Source organism: Palaemon carinicauda, chromosome 41 (assembly GCF_036898095.1).
Source record: "Palaemon carinicauda isolate YSFRI2023 chromosome 41, ASM3689809v2, whole genome shotgun sequence".
Taxonomy (NCBI): domain Eukaryota; kingdom Metazoa; phylum Arthropoda; class Malacostraca; order Decapoda; family Palaemonidae; genus Palaemon; species Palaemon carinicauda.
The window spans coordinates 50,537,377-50,557,376 of NC_090765.1; the positions used below are offsets into that span (position 1 = coordinate 50,537,377).

The following is a 20,000-nucleotide window of genomic DNA, read 5'->3' on the forward strand; positions in this document are numbered from 1 at the left end:
TACGATGCATAAATTAATCATCTTTATAACTCTTGCCTCATCATCATCAATATCATAATGATAACAGTAATACGGTATGCCTTTTCATCTCATGCTGAAACGGTATCATGAGAATATCTCGTCAGCATAGATAATTAAGCAGGCCCCGGTTAATTTGATGTCTGCATACTGCTCGTAATACGTGGTCTTTCATTGAGAAAAAAACAGCCCAACGGAAGTGGGCTACAAATCATCGTTCACTTTTATCCAGACCCGTCAATTCGGCGTTCTCGAAGATAGGAGAATTGCTCTTTTGATATTTTCGCGAAACAAATTTAAGACCTTTATGCTCTGATAACTTTTCCAAAGGTTCGCCGCCATCATGAAATTCAATCTATTCTTATTCTTCTTCTTCTTCTTAAAAAAAAGAGCTTATTCTAATTGCTTGATTGGACGAAGCAATTTCCATATTCAATGTGCAAGGAAGTATTACTATTTTTTTCCCAAGACAAGTCGGAGCCTTTTGATGTTAGTCTCTAGAGGCTGCCCACGGATTCTTGACGAGCTGAAGGTTTGTGGAAAAACCTAAAGGGTGTTTTTGTTTCTTCAAGAAGTTGAAGAAGGGTATATCCAATAATATGGATCAATTTTCGAGCATAAATAACAACAATAAATAAAGGGGTACTCGGTAGAGAACGTTCCTTCGCCACACAAAGCAGTCTTATTTTTTTCTTAACTACACTGCGTACTTGTTTCTCGATGTATTTTCGTCAAAATCTAATGTATTTGTCCTTGGGTCATATCCTACATGTCCTAGAAGTTCGTTAAAATTGGTGTATTGGTTTTTGCGTAATGTTGCTCACAAAAAAAAATGCCATTTACTCAACATTGCGATTATTTTCAGAGTACTGCTACGTACTTATACTTTGATGTACTTTATCCTAAATGTTACAGAATCATCATTGGGTCATAACCAACATGACTACCAAGTTTGGTTAAAATCGGTACAGTAGTTTTTGTGTCAAGTTGCTCACAAACAAACAAACTAAGATACAGACAGGGCTGAATACATACGCTTCGCAAAATCTTCGATTTTAGCGAAGGCAATAATAATGACACAACTTACCGTAATGGACGCAGGAAGGGAGGAATCCTAACCACTTATCTCCTTTGCAAAAGACCCTGTTGTTCGCTGTATCTGTCAGCCTGTATCCAAATTTACATTCGTACACGGCCTCCACGTATACATTGTTAGGAGGCGCTGGGTTGGTCACACTGCAATTGATAAAAAAGGAAAATAAATAGTGTTAAGAAAATATAGTATAAACTTTTTCAACGTAACATAATATCAAAGTAGGATTAAATGCATTAGTTGTTTAAAGAATGCCAAACCTATAAAACCATAAAATAAACCCAAGTCAGGATAAATTTCAAGGAAAATGTTAGAAATAAATCATATTTCAAGGAAATGTTGGATAATGAGATATTTCAAGGAAAATGTTAGAAATGACATCACATTTCAAGGAAAATGTTAGAAATGAGATCTTACTTCAAGGAAAATGTTAGAAAGTAAGATCATATTTCAAGGAAAATGTTAGAAAATGAGATCATATTTCAGGGAATATGTTGTAACGTATTTCAAGGAAAATGTCAGAAAGTGAGATCATATTTCAAGGAAAATGTTAGAACGTGAGATCAATTGGAGAATCTGTGACTATGACAACGAAAAAGAAAAAGAAAAAAAAAAACTAATTGCATAAGACTTACGTGTAATAGGCTGTGACATGAGCATTCTTCACTCTGGGTGGTGGAAGGTAAATCGAATCTATTTCTGAGATGATGCAGCTGATGTCCAGGGTGGCAAAGTTGATATCATCTGTCTCTATGAACCTGAAAAGATACAATGCTGTGTCCTAATAAATGAGTAACACGAATTTCCTTTACTTTAAGGGCTGCTTTTTCTGGTCCTATACTGCAGGGGAATCCTTCTCACTACAGGATCTTTTAAGTCATTTTATTATGTGCATTCCAAGGCATTAAGAATTTCGCACCATAATGAAATATGCTGTGTCCTAATAAATGAGTCTAACACATAAGAATTTAGTAATGAGAAAATGCTGTCCTAATATATGAGTGTAATGCATAAGTATTTAGCAATGAAAAATGATGTCCTAATAAATGAGTCTAACACATAAGAATTTAGTAATGAGGAAATGCTATGAGTTTAATACATAATAAGAATATATGAGTTTAATACATAATAAGAATATATGAGTTTAATACATAATAAGAATATATGAGTTTAATACATAATAAGAATTTAGTAATGAGAAAATGCTGTGTCCTAATACAGGAGTCTAACACAAAAGAATTTATAAATGAAAAATGCTGTGTCCTAATACAGGAGTCTAACACAAAAGAATTTATAAATGAAAAATGCTGTGTCCTAATCAATGAGTGTAACACATGAGAATTTATTTAAAAAAAAGCTGTGCCCTAATAAATAAGTCTAACACATGAGAATTTATTTAAAAAATGCTGTGTAATAATAAAGGAGTCAAACACATAAGAATTTAGTAAAGAAAAAATGCTTTGTCCTAATAAATGAGTCTAACACATAGGTATTTAGTAATGAAAAATGCTGTGTCCTAATAAAGGAGTCTAACACATAGGTATTTAGTAATGAAAAATGCTGTGTCCTAATAAAGGAGTCTAACACATAGGTATTTAGTAATGAAAAAATGCTGTGTCCTAATAAAGGAGTTTAACACATAGGTATTTAGTAATGAAAAATGCTGTGTCCTAATAAAGGAGTCTAACACATAGGTATTTAGTAATGAAAAATGTTGTGTCCTAATAAAGGAGTCTAACACATAGGTATTTAGTAATGAAAAATGCTGTCCTAATAAAGGAGTCTAACAAAAACGAATTTAGTATTCACATTTTCATTATTGTATTCTTCATACATAAAGGTCAAAGAAGCTTTCAATGTTTCTCAATGATCAATATGAGAAACATTTTGCCTGAGTTGACCAATGTTTAGGATCATGATAGCTAATCTGACCATTTGTTTACGAATAAATATTTGCACATTCATAATTTTTTTTTTGAAAAAAATCCCCTCAAAGGAACTATTTACTCTTCCATGATTGGTCAAATACTAAATTCAAGCTTACCAAATTCTGAATTTTCATAAAAAAATCATATATAAAATACCTTACTTATAACAGTTCTTAAATGATGCTAAAATATAGCAAATGCATTACTGTATCTACATTATGTTCAAGAAATTTCAATTGAACTTGACTTTTGTAAAGAAAAAAAAAAATTATTTACTAAAATGTTTTCTACAAATTGGTTTTGCATCTGTAATAAAAGAAAATACCCACGTGAATAACTGTTGCCTTCTTTTAATGGATATAAAATAATGTATTATTTAAGTTAACCCCAATAAAAAATAATAACTACCTGAAGAAGGCAACATGAACCCAATGTAAAATCCTAAAACATACGTACGACTTAGATCCTCACCTGCGTTTACCATTTTCTGAAACTTCATCGGAAAACCTGTTAACTGGGTAACCATCAGGAAGTCCTTCTGGCAGGGCTTCCTCTCCTTCGACATTTGGCTCTTTCTCCTCTCCGGAAAATAAAGGATACTCTTCCGGCAACTCATTGTATGTGTCAATCCAGTCTACCTGAGTGGTTTCAGTAACCACAGGAGGTTCCTGTTTGGGTTCCTTCTTCTTTTTCCTGTTCTTCTTTTTATTTTTCTTCTTCCTCTCGCCGGATTCTCTCGCCTCTTTTGGTTCTTCTGTCTCAGATAGTAACTTCAAGTCTTCTTGAATGGTATTCTTTAGCAGGTCATCTCCCAAAGCAGAAGAAGGCGACTCTGGTACGAAGTCAACAATCGTTCTTTCGTCTTCCCTACCTTCAATGGTATACTGTGGCTCAATGGCACTGTAAGACGAATCTTGAGGGTAACCAGTAGAGACGTAAACAGCCTCAGTAGTATCAACAGCTGCAGTGGAAGTCGTAACTGGCTTTGGAGTCGTCGATGTGGTTGTGGTAGTCGTAGTGGTGGTAGTACTAGTAGTAGTAGTGGTAGTCGTGGGAACAGGCAATACTTCAGGGGGACTATCAGGAACTTCAACCTCATTCGAGCTAACGGCTTTGTTCTTCGACTTGCGTTTGCGACCGTTCCTGACCGGGATTTCGACTTGCGACCTGTCGACCTCGTGTAAGCTTGGGACGACCTCAATTTGCTATCTGATTGTCCTCATTTACATCTATTTTCTGGGCTTTCGCTACTAGAGGTGCCCGATACGACGCTGGTGTCCCCGTCCGACATGATGTCCAGCGCCTCCTTTCTTCCCTTCTTTCCTCTTCTTCTTCTTTGGCCTGATTATTAAAATATAGTTAGTTTATTATAAAATGGGAGACCCACTATACAAAAGAATACATGGCACTACCATAGAATATACAATATATAGTCAGATTTATTATAAAATGGGAGACCCACTATACAAAAGATACATGGCACACTACCATAGAATATACAATATATAGTCAGATTTATTATAAAATGGAAGTCCACCATACAAAAGATAGATGACACTACCATAGAGTAAATATAGTCATGCTTATTAAGTGGAAAACCCATAATACGAAACATGGATGACACAACCATAGAATAAATATAATTAAGTTAATTATTAAGTGGGAAACGCACCATTCAAAACATAGATGGCACTACCATAGAAAAAAAATGTCATATTCATTATAAAATGGGAAACACGCCATACAAAAGACAGATGACACTATCATAGAATCGTATGATGAATTCAACTGTGAGTATTATAAAATTTTGCAACGAGAGAGAGAGAGAGAGAGAGAGGAGAGAGAGAGAGAGAGAGAGAGAGAGAGAGAGAGAGAGAGAGAGAGAGAGAGAGAGAGAGCATATTATTATTTACAATTAAAACATATCTTTCAATGATCACCTCACAATAATTAAAGAAAATATCCATGCAATTTTTTAAAACAATCTTCAAATCACACATTTCCAAATTTGATAAGAAACTAAAGGTGTTTACTATAATCCTAACGGGAGTGAGAAGGTTTTCTGTAAATATTGGTGTCTATACCGTTATTCAATTTTTCATTAAAATAACTAAAAAAAAAAGGAATTTGGTCATCCTGTTCTAATTCTAGACACACAATTATAGAAGAGTGCTCATGAATGAAGAACTTAAGTTCATATTTGACCTGACAATTCCATTGCAAATCAAGAAAAAAACTATGGTTTATTTCTTGGAAGACACCTTGGATGAAAGTCTACCCATTGGTAATTTTTAGTCTAACACGTGAATTTCATCATCTGATGCATATTCATACCGTTCCTATTCCTTCTGTTTTTTGTTTCCTCGTCCTTTCCTCCCACTCTTCCCCTTCTTATGTTTTCTCTCCTCAGAGGGGGTGGTGGTTTCGCCTACGTCAGCAGACTCAGAAGTGATCTTGGGTTCCGAAACTCCGGCTGCTGGACTGACTTCATTTGCCAGAGTGTCAGGCTCGCTTTCCCGCAACAACCTATAAAAAGCATATAAGAATATTTATCAGTATGAGGCAACAGATGCTGGAGAGAGTGAGAGAGAGAGAGAGAGAGAGAGAGAGAGAGAGAGAGAGAGAGAGAGGAGAGAGAGAGAGAGAGAGAGAGAGAGGGAGAGAGAGAGAGAGAGAGAGAGAGAGAGAGAGAGAGAGAGAGAGAGAGAGAGAGAGAGAGAGAGAGAGAGAGAGAGGTAAATTAAGTAGTTATTCTAATTGCTTGCAACTTTTCCTAGCATTTTATTTCAATATTAAATGAACAGTTATTCTGTTAATCTGCAAACTTGTTTCTCCGTAAGTTTTAATAAATTCACGTCCTTGTCTGAGCCTCTTAAATATATTCATCACCAACAAATGTTGATTTTAAAATGGTAGGACTTAGGATTTCATGACTGTAGGGAAATGTGATATATTACTGAGAGAGAGAGAGAGAGAGGAGAGAGAGAGAGAGAGAGAGGAGAGAGAGAGAGAGAGAGAGAGAGAGAGAGAATCTTTTTTATATAATGTATTATAATTTTTGGATAGTATTCCCACGCAATCATATCTTTTTACGATTAACGGAAGACAACAACAATGGCGTCTTAAATGAGAGATAAAAACAAACCAGAATAAAGAATAATTATCTTATTAAACACATTGTATGTTTTACATATTAAAGCCACAAATATAAACAAAAAGGATAAGTACTTTCGGATGGATGTACAACAGAAAGCAGGAATAAATAGGAAACAAGGAAGAGGATAAAAATTATTAGACATTGTATGTTACGACATAGAATAACACTTAATATATCATGCTATGTCAAGACTAATAATTTTGAGTGGAATGATGAAAGGTGTTAGCCTTTGTAAAATATAAATCTAATAAAGCCAAGCCTAATAGGGAGGGAATAGAAAGGATGAGGAGTTAAAAGGCGAAATGAGAGTGCAATACAGGAGAAAAAAAAAAAAAAAAAAAAAAAAAAACATTCCTACTTAGTCCTTATAACTTCAAACTTCATATTTACACAGAACTTCACTTCAAAAATATACATAAATTCATAGCTTCACGATCTTCAATATCGACTGTAATTTCAACTGAGAGAGAGAGAGAGAGAGAGAGAGAGAGAGAGAGGGAGAGAGAGAGAGAGAGAGAGAGAGAGAGAGAGAGAGAGAGAGAGAGAGAGAGAGAGAGAGAGAGAGAGAAATTGCCAAGCCGCATATTAAATTCATAAGTACCAATTAATTAGTATACAAAAAATGCTGAACCATATTCATAATCAGAATGATAAAAAAAAACATGCATATGAACAAACAGAATATAGAAGCAATCTCTGTACGTTTTACGCTTACGGCTACAGTAAAAGTTCAAACTCGCAGCAAATGTTTATTTGTTAAACAGGCTTGCATAAGTCCTTTTATAGTTTATAAAATAAATATGTTTTAATTTTCTTAATGTTTTTAAAAAAACTTATTTTTATTTTCCTTACTTCTTATATCGTTTATTTATTTCCTTATTTTCTTTCCTCACCGGGCTATTTTTCCCTGTTGGAGCCCTTGGGCTTATAGTATCTTGCTTCTCCAACTAGGATTGTAGCTTAGATAATAATAATAATAATAATAATAATAATAATAATAATTTCATGATTTCAACGTGGATAACTTTCTACGATATCGTTGAAATCTCTTCCCGATATGGCAACATTTACAACAATTGAAGATTTTCAATGAATTTTCTTCATGTTTTAAAACTAAAATTTATAAATGGGCACTATTAAATTATCACATGAAATCCTTGCAATACATATACCTTCACAAGAAGCCTGTCACATACAAACTTTAACCGAACCTGATAAATCTGTAATTTTTTCCACTTCAAGGCCCACATAACTAGATTTATAATTTACAAACTACTTACAGATTTAACAGATTATTTCCATTTCCTTTTAAACCTCAGTTATACAATAAATGTACAGTTGGATACAGGCGTTTCTGGCAAACCTGCATAAAAAAAACCTAATTTAAATCAGAAATTCTCCGTAAAAATATACGATTCTCCTGCCGTATTTTCAGAAATAAAGGCGACCGTATTTTTAACCCTAGTATGTTATCATCTTATACGGGCTAATGACCGTAAAATCACTCCTTAACGTCAATATACTGTATCAGTTTTTAAAACGTTAAACGTCTGGCAGCATTTATTCCAGGATTTTTACCGATTTTTTTTACGGCAAATTTTCAACAGTATGGCTCTGAAAAAGTACATCCTGTCACACTATTACTGAGCGGAGAGTTCATGTGTGTAGCGCCGCCCACCACTAATGCTATCTCTCCTTACACTATCTGTTTTGTTATTAGTAGCGCAGTAAATGTGTGGTTAGGTGCATTTCTCCAGAGGGTGGTGTGCCAGGAGTTTCTGTATCCAACTGTACTTGACCTATAAAAAAAATTGTAATTCTAACCTATGAAAACTATCTACTGCCTTTAGTTGAGGTATGACGCTTCAACATTATTACTACCAGTATTATAAATGATTATAGGTATCATAAAATGTTCCTAGTAAAATAAATGGTTCCTGATGTAATAAATGGTCCTGGTATTATAAATTCGTTCCTATAATAAAAAATGGTTCCTGGCATAATAAGAACGGTTTCCTGGTATTACAAATTGTTGATGCTATCATAAATTGTTCCTGGTACAATAAATGCTTCCTGATATTATAGTGTTCCTGGTTTAATAAAAAAAAAATATTCCTGGTATTATAAATTGTTCCTGGTATAATAAATGGTCACCGGTATTATAAATTGTTAGCAGTAAAAAAAAAATAATCCTGGTATAGTAAATTGTTCCTGGTATAATAAATGGTCCCTGTCATTACATATGGTTCCTGGTATTAGTGTACAAATGGCCCCTGGTATTATAAATGGTTCCCTACATTATAAATTATTCTTGGTATTATAAATGGTGCCTGGTATAATAAATTGTGCTTGGTATTATAAATGATTCCCTACGTTATAAATTATTCCTGGTATCATGCATGAATCCTAGTATTATTGTCCCTGGTATTATAAATTGTTTTTGGTATCATAAACTGTTCCTGGTATTATATATGGTTCCCGGTATTAGTGTGTAAATGGCTCTTGGTATTATAAATGATACCTGGTATTATAAATGATTCCTGGTATTATAAATGGTCCCCAGGTATTATAAATGATTTCTGGTATCATAAATAGATCCGCTATATCGTCATATAAAATTCATAATGAAACAAAATCAAATCTAAAAGACAAATGAAGGTGAACAAAAATCATTAAACCAACATACCTCTTGCGCCTTCTTTCTCCTCTCTCTCTTGCCTTTCTTATCCCTTTTCCTTTCCTCCTTCCTTCCTTTTCTCCCTCTCTTCTTCCCCCTCCGATCCTTTCGCCGTCTCCGCCTCTCTTTCTTCCTCTTCACCTGTTCCTCTCCTTCTTCTTCTTCTACCTCAGCATCCTTCTTCACTTCCGTCTTTATCGGTTCTTCCACTTCCCCAGTTACGGCCTCGACGCTGCTTTCCCACCTGTTCTTCTTCACCACGCCCTTGATCCTGCCCTCCTTCAGGTTGTCCTTGATGGTGGAGGACGACTCGACGATGTTGTAAGCGCTGATGATATGCTGGTCATGTTGCTCCTGTTCCTCTAAGGGAAGGTCACCTTCCCCTCCTCCCTCTCGGGGGGGCGTCTGACTCACCTCTGGATTTAAGAAGAGGAAATGAACTGGAGGGGAAATTTCATGGTAATTTGAGATTTTAATCTTCACCTTTGGGAATTTATAATCGATGGAAAATAAAGAAAAATAAGAGGGAAAAATATAGAAAAAAAACTAAAAAAAATACGAGGGAAATATTAGAAAAAAAAAAACAAAGAAAAATACAAGGGAAAAAATAAGAATTATATTATGCATCCAAATAAAAAAAAATATTTTCTTTATAATCGGCTTTAACACGGAGATGAAAAATAAAGAAAAATAAGAGAAAAAATAGAAACAACTAAGAACAATAAGAGGAAAAAGTAAAAATTATATAACGTATACAAAAAAAATATTTTCTTCATTTTTGGAAATTTATAACCAGCTATAAACAATAATAAAAAAAAATAAGAAAAATGACAGGGGAAAATATATATACTTTATACAAATAAAAAATATTTTCCTTCATCTTCAAAAATTGATAACACGGAGATAGAGAATAAAAAAAAAATTGAATACAAATAAATAATCTATGTATACAAAAGATATGCTTACAGCCATAATCATTATCATTTAGTATCCATATGATTAATATAAGAAAAACAATATATTTTTTGTTTCAATGTCTAAAATTCTATGTATACACAAGATATACTTACTGCCATAATCATTATTATTTAGTATCCATATGATTAATAAAAGAAAAACAATATATTTTCGGTTTCAATGTCTAAAAATCTGTGTATAAACAAGATATGCTTACAGCCATAATCATTATCATTTAGTATCCATGTGATTAATAAAAGAAAAACAATATATTTTCGGTTTCAATGTCTAAAAATCTGTGTATAAACAAGATATGCTTACAGCCATAATCATTATCATTTAGTATCCATGTGATTAATAAAGAAAAACAATATATTTTCGGTTTCAATGTCTGAAAATCTATGTATACACAAGATATGCTAACAGCCATAATCATTATCATTTAGTATCCATGTGATTAATAAAAGAAAAACAATATATTTTTTGTTTCAATGTCTAATAATCTGTGTATACACAAGATATGCTTACAACCATAATCATTGTTATTAGTAGTATCCATATGAATAAGAAAAATAATATATTTTTTGTTTCAATGTCTATAGGTAAACAGCTGCGTATTCCTTCAAAAAAAAATTTAATACAATTGAATATAGGTGACCCAATTCTTACTAAATCGAAGAAAAAAAAATATAAAATATATATATATATATATATATATATATATATATATATATATATATATATATATATATATATATATATATATTATAAGTGAAATGTTTTTACTCTTTTTATAGTTTATGTATGGATAATCTGTTTTAATGTTGTTACTGTTCTTAAGATATCTTATTTCAACAGTTCATTACTTCTCTTTTACTTTGTTTATTTCCTTATTTCCCTTCCTCACTGGGCTATTTTTTCCCTGTTGGAGCCCTTGGGCTTCTAACATTCTGTTTTCCAAACTAGAGTTGTAGTTTAACTAATAATAATAATAAAAATGATAATACTGATAATGATGATGATAATAATAATAATAATGGCAACAATTATCATAATAATGATAATGATAATAATAATAATAATAATAATAATAATAATAATAATAATAATAATAATGATAATGATGATGATAATAATAATAATAATAATAATAATAATAATAATACTGATAATAATAATAATAATAATTATCATAATAATGATAATAATAATAATAATAATAATAATAATAATACTAATAATTATCATAATAATAATAATGATAATAATAATGGTAATAATAATAATGATAATAATAATAACAATAATTATTAATAATGATAATGATAATAATAATAATAATAATAATAATAATAATAATAATAATAATAATAATAATAATAAAATCAGATTAAACTCACTAAATCATTTCCATTATCATACGTTCAGCTCCATCCCTGTTTGATAAGCTCGTAAGAATTTTACGCTTGAACATAAAGTAAATCTTTTAAAATTGAATTCTTAATTAATCTTAATTTTAAAATAAGCAACACCCCATAGACTGAAGTTGGGAGATTCTAGTATTTTTTATAGGAAAATTCATAGATCATTAATAATAATTATTATTATATAGTTATTATTAATTACTATTTTTGTTATTATCATTATAAAATGTTATTTTCATTCTATCATGATTAATCTTTCTTATGTCTTATGATATTTAGTTAACATTAACAAGTGCCGTTAAAAATCAAGTTAGTTTAAAATATATTAAAAGAAACATTAAACGCAAACTACTGTATACAGATCCAGTGATATGACTGTATCAAAATAAATAATTTAATTCACGCGAGAGAGAGAGAGAGAGAGAGAGGAGAGAGAGAGAGAGAGAGGAGAGAGAGAGAGAGAGAGAGGCATTGTTGGTTGTTTAAACATTTCTCTTATTCATCACGGTCTTATTGATTTTGTTATCGAAATCAACTAAATTATTCATTAAATTTCCATAGACGAACGAGAATAAAAAATGAATAATTCAAATATATATCAGAACAGATTGTAAAGTTATATCGATAATGATAGTTATACGAAGACAACCAACATAAAAAAAAACAATACAAAAGGAAATTAAGCAATACTAAAAGACATACGAATAAAAGAAACTTAACAATAATAAAAGAAACTAACAAAAGTAAAGCGATTTAGAACTAAAAATTGTCAGAATAATAAATCATAATTTTTTTACATCTTTGACGAAGGAGAAAAGTTATTTTTCCATAAAGAAAACTAATAAATGAATTCATTATTAATCATAAAGACCTGCCGACTGATTTATGGAGGATAGATAAGTTGTGATTAGGCCTATTAATTGAGAAAAAAAAATTGATATGATTTAATTGAGGCGTTGGCTACTAACATCGGAATAATTACATAAGAGGATGAAATCTGATAACATTGAGAAAGAATGAATGGCTTTATGTGGAATATGTTGACATAAGTCTTTTTTTTATATTTTATAACTGACTGATTTATTTCAGCATTGTTACTGATCTTGAAAAATTTCATATATCTTTATTTACCCCTTTATATATATATATATATATATATATATATATATATATATATATATATATATATATATATATATATATATATATATATATATATATATATATATGTATATATATAGTATATATACATATATATACTGTATTTATACATATATATATACACAGTATATACACATGCATACACATATATTTTATACATATATATCTATATATACATCTATATATATAGTATATATATATACATAAATATACTGTATATATACATATATATGTATATATACAGTATATATATACATATATATACACAGTATATGTATACATACATACATACATGCATACACACACATATATACAGTATATAATATATATATATATATATATATATATATATATATATATATATATATATATATATATACTGTATAGTTTATTTATTTCCCTATTTCCTTTCCTTACAGGGCTATTTTCCTTGTTGGAGCCCTTGGGCTTTCAGCATCCTACTTTTCCAACTATGGATGTAGTTTATCTTATATTATAATAATAATAATAATAATAATAATAATAATAATAATAATAATAATAATAATAATAATAACGTTTGTTCCCATTTAAGAATACTCGAAGCTTCAATAATCAATATCATGAACCTCGTGTTATTTAAGAGAAATTTTTTTCAAGGAGAAATCCAAAGGCTCGGGTAATTTTATGACCATATTTCTCCCATAACTGTCGAAGTAGGAAACGCTTAGGAATCCTGTATAGGACGACTATATCCTGCCCCTTTAACTCGAGGGTTGGAGCAGATATTATTTATAATAAATAATGAAGGGAGTTTTTCTTAATATTTCTTGCAATTCTTTTTAGGTGAGATATCTTTTCCTTGATATAATTTGCTCTTGCTTGAAAGCACGACAATACCAAATTGATCGTGAAAGAACGAGAGAACTTGTAAAAATTATATTTGAAACCACAGGGGTTAATTACATCTTCTAAGTTCCAAAATAATAGCATTGGACTAAATAATCTGATGAAGAGAGAGAGAGAGAGAGAGAGAGAGAGAGAGAGAGAGAGAGAGAGAGAGAGAGAGAGAGAGAGTTAATGTATCAATAGACAAAGCTTGGTAATTATATAAAACAATGACTTCAAAAGGAAAATTTCTACTCGAACCTTAACTGAAGACACAACAAGTCTCGACAAATACTAATAAAGGAAAAACAATCTTTCTTTTTCATTATAATGGTACACAGTAGTCGTGAGAGAGAGAGAGAGAGAGAGAGAGAGAGAGAGAGAGAGAGAGAGAGAGAGAGAGAGAGAGATTCAAATAAAAAATGAAAATTAGATTAAAAATATAATTCTTTTTTTCTAAATAACTTTTCGTAAAATGAATCCAATCCAAGTCAGGATAAAGAAATCAGTTTACGAAGCGAAGACAAATGACTCGATCTCTGTTCAGATATAAAATCATGTAAAAGAAATTAAGAAATATAGAGAATCATTGTGGCGATAAGAAAGATGAGATAATCTAAAGATTGGAAAATTATGTTCCTTTCTGAGATGAAGATTAATATTATCATAATCTTTAATGAATTTAAATTAGTAAACTTTCTTAATAGTCGTGTACTTTCGAAAGAACATAATCGAAGAAGAAATAAATACGATATATATTTGATCAGTAAACATACTGTATAGCGAAGAGTATATGCATTAGATAAATAATTAAATAAATAAAGTATACAAGTGTATTCTTAAAGAAGTGTAATCTTCAGCACACCCTTATGCAAAAAGAAAAAAAAAAACTCGAATTCAACACTGAAAGACTAGAATACAGAGGAAGATCTATACATCTGGTACAGAAAAGGAGTCTCGGGCAAAGGTGTGTGTGTGTGTGTGTGTGTGTGTGTGTGTGTGTAGGGGGATGGGGTGTTATGTTACCTTTGAGACGGAGGCCTTCGCTGCTTATTCTTCCGATTTTTCTTCTTGGATCGTCGACGGGAGGTTTTCCTGGCCTGTCCGCTGTCCACTTCGCGAGGGACGTCTTCCTCCTCCACATCTGGAAATTAAAACTCAATTACCTTGGAGAAGCTATACCATTATTATTATTATTATTATTATTATTATTATTACTTGCTAAGCTACCGCCCTAGTTGGAAAAGCAGGATGCTATAAGCCCAAGGGCTCCAACAGGGAAAATGGCCTAGTGAGGAAAGGAAACAAGAAAACATTTTAAAAGAACAGCATATAAAACAGCATATTACTAGTGATAATGAAAGCAATGAGTATAATCCTGTTTTTGGTTTACGCCCCTGTAAAATGAACACATGCTCTACGCTGAGCCCATGTATGGTGATAAACAACAACAACGACAACAACAATACAACAACCAACGATAACGGCATCAACAAATGCATCCGTTTCTAGTCAACGACAGAACAGACCTCTGTCATGTGAATTCATGTCTGGGGTTTGGCCAGTTTTCATCACCACGCTAGCTACTGCGGATTGGTGATGGTGGGAGACTTTAATCTGATAGCTCACGGCTAACCAATCTAGTATTGTTGGCCCTGACTAGTACAGCTTTGCTGACCATGGTGATACACAAACCCTTTCGCCACGTTAAGGTATCCCCACTCAGAAAGGGGTATGATGATAAAGTTTGCCACTAATCCACTGATAAAAAAAAAAAAATTGATATACGATCCATGGTACTAACTTGGACATAATCATGTATATATAAAAATACAGCGTAAAGAATAAATTAAAGTAATTCCAATTATAACACCCAGAATCAAAAAATAAATTTCAGTTTTATCATACCATACTGTTCCCATAATAACAAGAACATTATTAACTAAAGGTAAATCAAATAAAAGCTAAAATATCACTGGTAATTTAAAACTTGTTAGGTAAAATATATATTCCATATAAAACTTTTACCTTTTACTCTCAAACAGCATAATATAATTGTTTCCTAACAAAAAATTGATTCATGTACACTCTTTACATTCAAAATCCACACTGTACTTTCTCTATCAGTTCCTCAACAACCTGTTATACATTTGCAATCGAAATCATACCATTTCTCATCTCTTGTGTACTAATACTTGATAGTTATCTCAATCACCTTTATCTTTAAGCATCAGAACAATCATTACTTTTACTATGCCTTTGGAACCTTTCCCTCACTGAAAGATACCTTACACACCCTATCACCACTACGATGAGGCATTACATGTTCAATTCCTTCAGTTTCCTGTGTCATTCCTTTCTTCTACCTCTTAATCACTTTCCTTTCATTTACAACAGCTACCCCCACAATTATTCTCATCCTTACACTAACCCTTTCAAATATTGCAACAATCCGGTTTGCCTCATTTGTATCTACAATTCAACACACCTTCCAAATACTCATTCCATCACCAAAGAACTGCATTCACGTCTGATAGCACCTCTGCACTTGCATCTTTTATTATGAAATCCAGTTGTTCATTAACATTTCTCTGTGTTTACTTTCCGGTAAAAAGGATTTTCAGTTTCTCTTAGATTTCATTTTTTTTCTTTTTGGTCCCAATCTATCCTTGATTATGTAATCCATCAGTCTGTAAACCTACATCTGCTATCCGCTTTCATCATGCATTTGTACCTCAAATATTTTCCTTTTTTCTTTCACTGATATTTGAATATATTAAAATCACGAGTTTTAGTCCTATAATAATCATCATATTATATATATATATATATATATATATATATATATATATATATTTACACACACACACACATATATATATATATATATAAATATATATATATATATATAGTATATATACATACACACATATATATATATGTATAAATATATATATATATATATATATATAAATCAATGTATATTTACACATGTACTATACATATATACATATATATATATAATATATATATATATATATGTATATATATATACACACATATATATACCCATATATATAAATTAATATATATTTACACATGTACTATATACATACATATTTATACACCCATATATATATATATATATATATATATAATATATATATATACACACATAAATATAAACATAAGATTACGAATCACTCCAAAACACACAGCCGGATACGATCAAACCCACAGAGCATAGTTTCCCACAGATGATATCACACCGGACAAGAAAGGGCCAAATACGAAGGTATAATTCATGCAATACATTCTTCTCTCGCCATAGCCCCTATACTATAATTCATAGCCCCGGACATTTATGGCGCTGATATGACTAAAGACACCTCCAAATAGGGGTGGCACTTATAGGTCTGTAGAACCATTCCTATAGTATTGGTTAGATTATATATATATAAGATATTCTGCGGTGGACGAGCCTTGCTGGTGGGACTATAAACTTGCGGTAGAGGGTTTTATTTTGAAAGAGATGGATCAACGTTTATTACTTGTGAGAAAGTGAAGGATGAGAGAGAGAGAGAGAGAGAGAGAGAGAGAGAGAGAGAGAGAGAGAGAGAGAGAGAGAGAGAGAGAGAGAGAGAGAGAGAGAGAAACCTTTAAAAAATCCCAGAAAGTCAAGCAAAGCAGATATTCGATTCTATAATATCTTATAAAACAGTGAAAGAAATTAATAGAAGAAGAAGAAGAAGAGAGAGAGAGAGGAGAGAGAGAGAGAGAGAGAGAGAGAGAGAGAGAGAGAGAGAGAGGAGAGAGAGAGAGAGAGAGAGAGGAAGCCGTGTAAAAATCTGAGAAGTCAGGCAAAGCAGATATTATTATTATTATTATCATCATTATTATTATCAATGATAATAATAATATTAATAATAATAATTAGTAATTATAACAGCTTATAAAACAGTATACTACTTAAAAACAGTGAAAGAAGAAGAAGGAGAGAGAGAGAGAGAGAGAGAGAGAGAGAGAGAGAGAGAGAGAGAGAGAGAGAGAGAGAGAGTGTCAAGCCGGAAAGGGTCAAACATAAACAGATATTCAATTCTAAAAGAATAGCTTATAAAACAGTATATCATACTCATGTTCAATTTTGTTTATTTCTTGAAATGTATATTATAAAACTATACACAACTATTAACTTGAAATAGAATGGACCCATCGATAATACTTCATATAATGAGACCAATTCCCTTTTCCGACAGCCAAAGCTGTCTTCTAATGAATTCTGTCATAATTTCAGCCGCCCGTTGAGATACTACCGCTAGAGAGCTATGGGGTCCTTGGACTGGCCAGACAGTAATACATTGGACCCTTCTCTCTTTTTACGGTTCTTTCCCTTTGCCTACACAGATACTGAATAGTCTGGCCTATTCTTTATATATTCTCCTCTGTCATCATACACCTGACAACACTGAGATTACCAAACGATTCTTCTTCACCAAAAGGGTTAACTACGCCAATGTAATTTTTCAGTGGCTACTTTCCTCTTGGTAAGGGTAGAAGAGACTCTTTAGCTATGGTAAGCAGCTTTTCTAGCAGAAGGACACTCCAAAATCAAACCATTGTTCTCTAATCCTGGATAGTGCTCTAGCCTCTGTACCGTGGTCTTCCACTGTCTTGGGTTAGAGTTCTCTTGCTTGAGGGTACACTCGGGGACACTGTTCCATCTAGTTTCTCTTCCTCTTATTTTGTTGAAGTTTTAATTGTTTATATAGGAAATATTTATTTTAATGTTACTATTCTTCGAATATTTTATTTTTCCTTCTTTCTTTTCCTCACTGGTCTATTTTCCCTGTTGGGGCCCCTGGGCTTACAGCATCCTGCTTTTCCAACTAGGGTTGTAACTTAGCATTTAATAATATTAATAATAATAATTTCTTAAAATATCTAGCTTGCATTGCATACCAATCTATAGGGGCACTCAGTCGTATTTTACTCCCAACTCAATTGCGTACTTGTACTTCGATGTATTCTCTTCAAAATCAAATGGATTTGTCCTTAGGTCATGCACCACATGTTCGCCAAATTTCGTTAAAATTGGTTCAGTAGTTTTTGGGTAATGTTCACAAACAAAAAATTAACTAAAAAAATATTTTCCATTTACTTAACATTGTGATTATATTCAGAGTACTGGTGCGTACATTATTCAAAATATTACAGACCAATCCCTAAGCCATTTCCAACACGACTACCAAGTTTCGTAAAAATCGGTACATTAGTTTTTGCGTAAGGTTGTTCACAAACAAATGATTAAAATTAACAGGCGAAGGCAACGATGAGTAACCATAAACACGGTCTAGGAGTCTAGGTAAATATACGAAGACCGTAACTAAATTATAAAAAATGATCAGCCCGTGAGATTTGAAATGTTCCACCATTTAGCATTAGTTCTCCTAATGTGGGCGTAACGAACATCTACATTAAGACCCTTGAACTTTCACGTTTAAATATTATAAACTTGATAAATATGGAACTCCCGATGATATTGAGTTAATTGAAATGTACACCAGAAGTACACATGCATCTATAACACATTTAAGCCACCAGCAAGAACTGTAGGTTTATAATTGGCAAGATATCCTTTAAGGAAACAATCAAAGAGAACATCAACTGCGCGCCCTTTCTTTCAAAGAATCCTTCATTTCAAGATGGTCACTCAATGAATACATCTGCCAAGTTTCATTAACATCCTTTCAACCACTGTTGAGAGCTTGTTAAGATACTGACATATACAGACAGACAATGACAGACACGTTCTTTTCATCAGCTTAGCTGGACAAAGTGAAGATATCAACCTACTCCCAACACAGACGAATTTTAAATTTATGAAATAGCAGCTGCTTCTAATAATCGATCGAGCTGTCATTAGTCATTACGCAATGACCGAAAAATATAAACTATAACAAACTAATTTATTATTTTGGTCAAAATCAACGGCTCCTTACGACCTGTGTTATGGACATGGGGAAGTAATTGCATGACTAAATAATACGATGTACTTTCCATTATGTTTTATTAATTACGTTAGTTATGATTGACAGACGTTTTACAGGAAGATTGAAATATTGATTGATTTGAAGTTCTCTGGCATCCTGAATTTTACACGAAGTACTAAATTATTTCCACGATAGAAACTAGTGGAATCAAATCAGCAAATTCTATGCGACTAGGCTTGTGGCTCACACCTACCGAAGGCCTATACCGGCTTTTTCAAGCTCTAGTCTACATCAATTAATAAGATTAAATGATATAGGCCTACGAAGTTTTGGGGAACAACACAAAGGACAACCTCGCTGGATATTAATAACCGCCAAAAAATCTAGCGAGGCTTGAAAACATAAAACTATATAGCTAACAACAACAATAACAACTGCGCCGTTTCTGGTCCACTGCAGGACAAAGGCCTCAGACATGTCAATTCATATCTGGACAATAGCAGTACGGTAGTTAACCCCCTAACACTGGAATACATTTGCAATTAAAGAACATTAACGACACACCTTGACAAGGCCTATTTCTGTTGGTCAATATTGAAAAAAGAAGTTCCTGATATTTTTTATGGTATTTTAAGCCTATATACGTTCTGTGTATCGATAAAATTTTACGAAATTTCTCTGAAATCTTTGTAATTTCATTGATTTCACTTCTCGAATGTAAGCCTTTG

The 20,000-nt window shown here is 32.1% G+C and overlaps 1 protein-coding gene across 1 annotated transcript in view; it reads right to left on the bottom strand.

The window, feature by feature from the left end:
* LOC137632421 (uncharacterized) overlaps window positions 1-20,000 on the bottom strand; it is a 506,938-nt gene that overhangs the window by 96,749 nt on the left and 390,189 nt on the right. Inside the window, 10 exon segments of the mRNA XM_068364353.1 lie at window positions 1,106-1,254; window positions 1,747-1,869; window positions 3,511-4,238; window positions 4,240-4,275; window positions 4,307-4,380; window positions 5,374-5,395; window positions 5,397-5,550; window positions 8,875-9,270; window positions 9,272-9,289; window positions 14,309-14,426. Of these exon segments, the coding sequence (XP_068220454.1) occupies window positions 1,106-1,254; window positions 1,747-1,869; window positions 3,511-4,238; window positions 4,240-4,275; window positions 4,307-4,380; window positions 5,374-5,395; window positions 5,397-5,550; window positions 8,875-9,270; window positions 9,272-9,289; window positions 14,309-14,426 (1,818 nt within the window).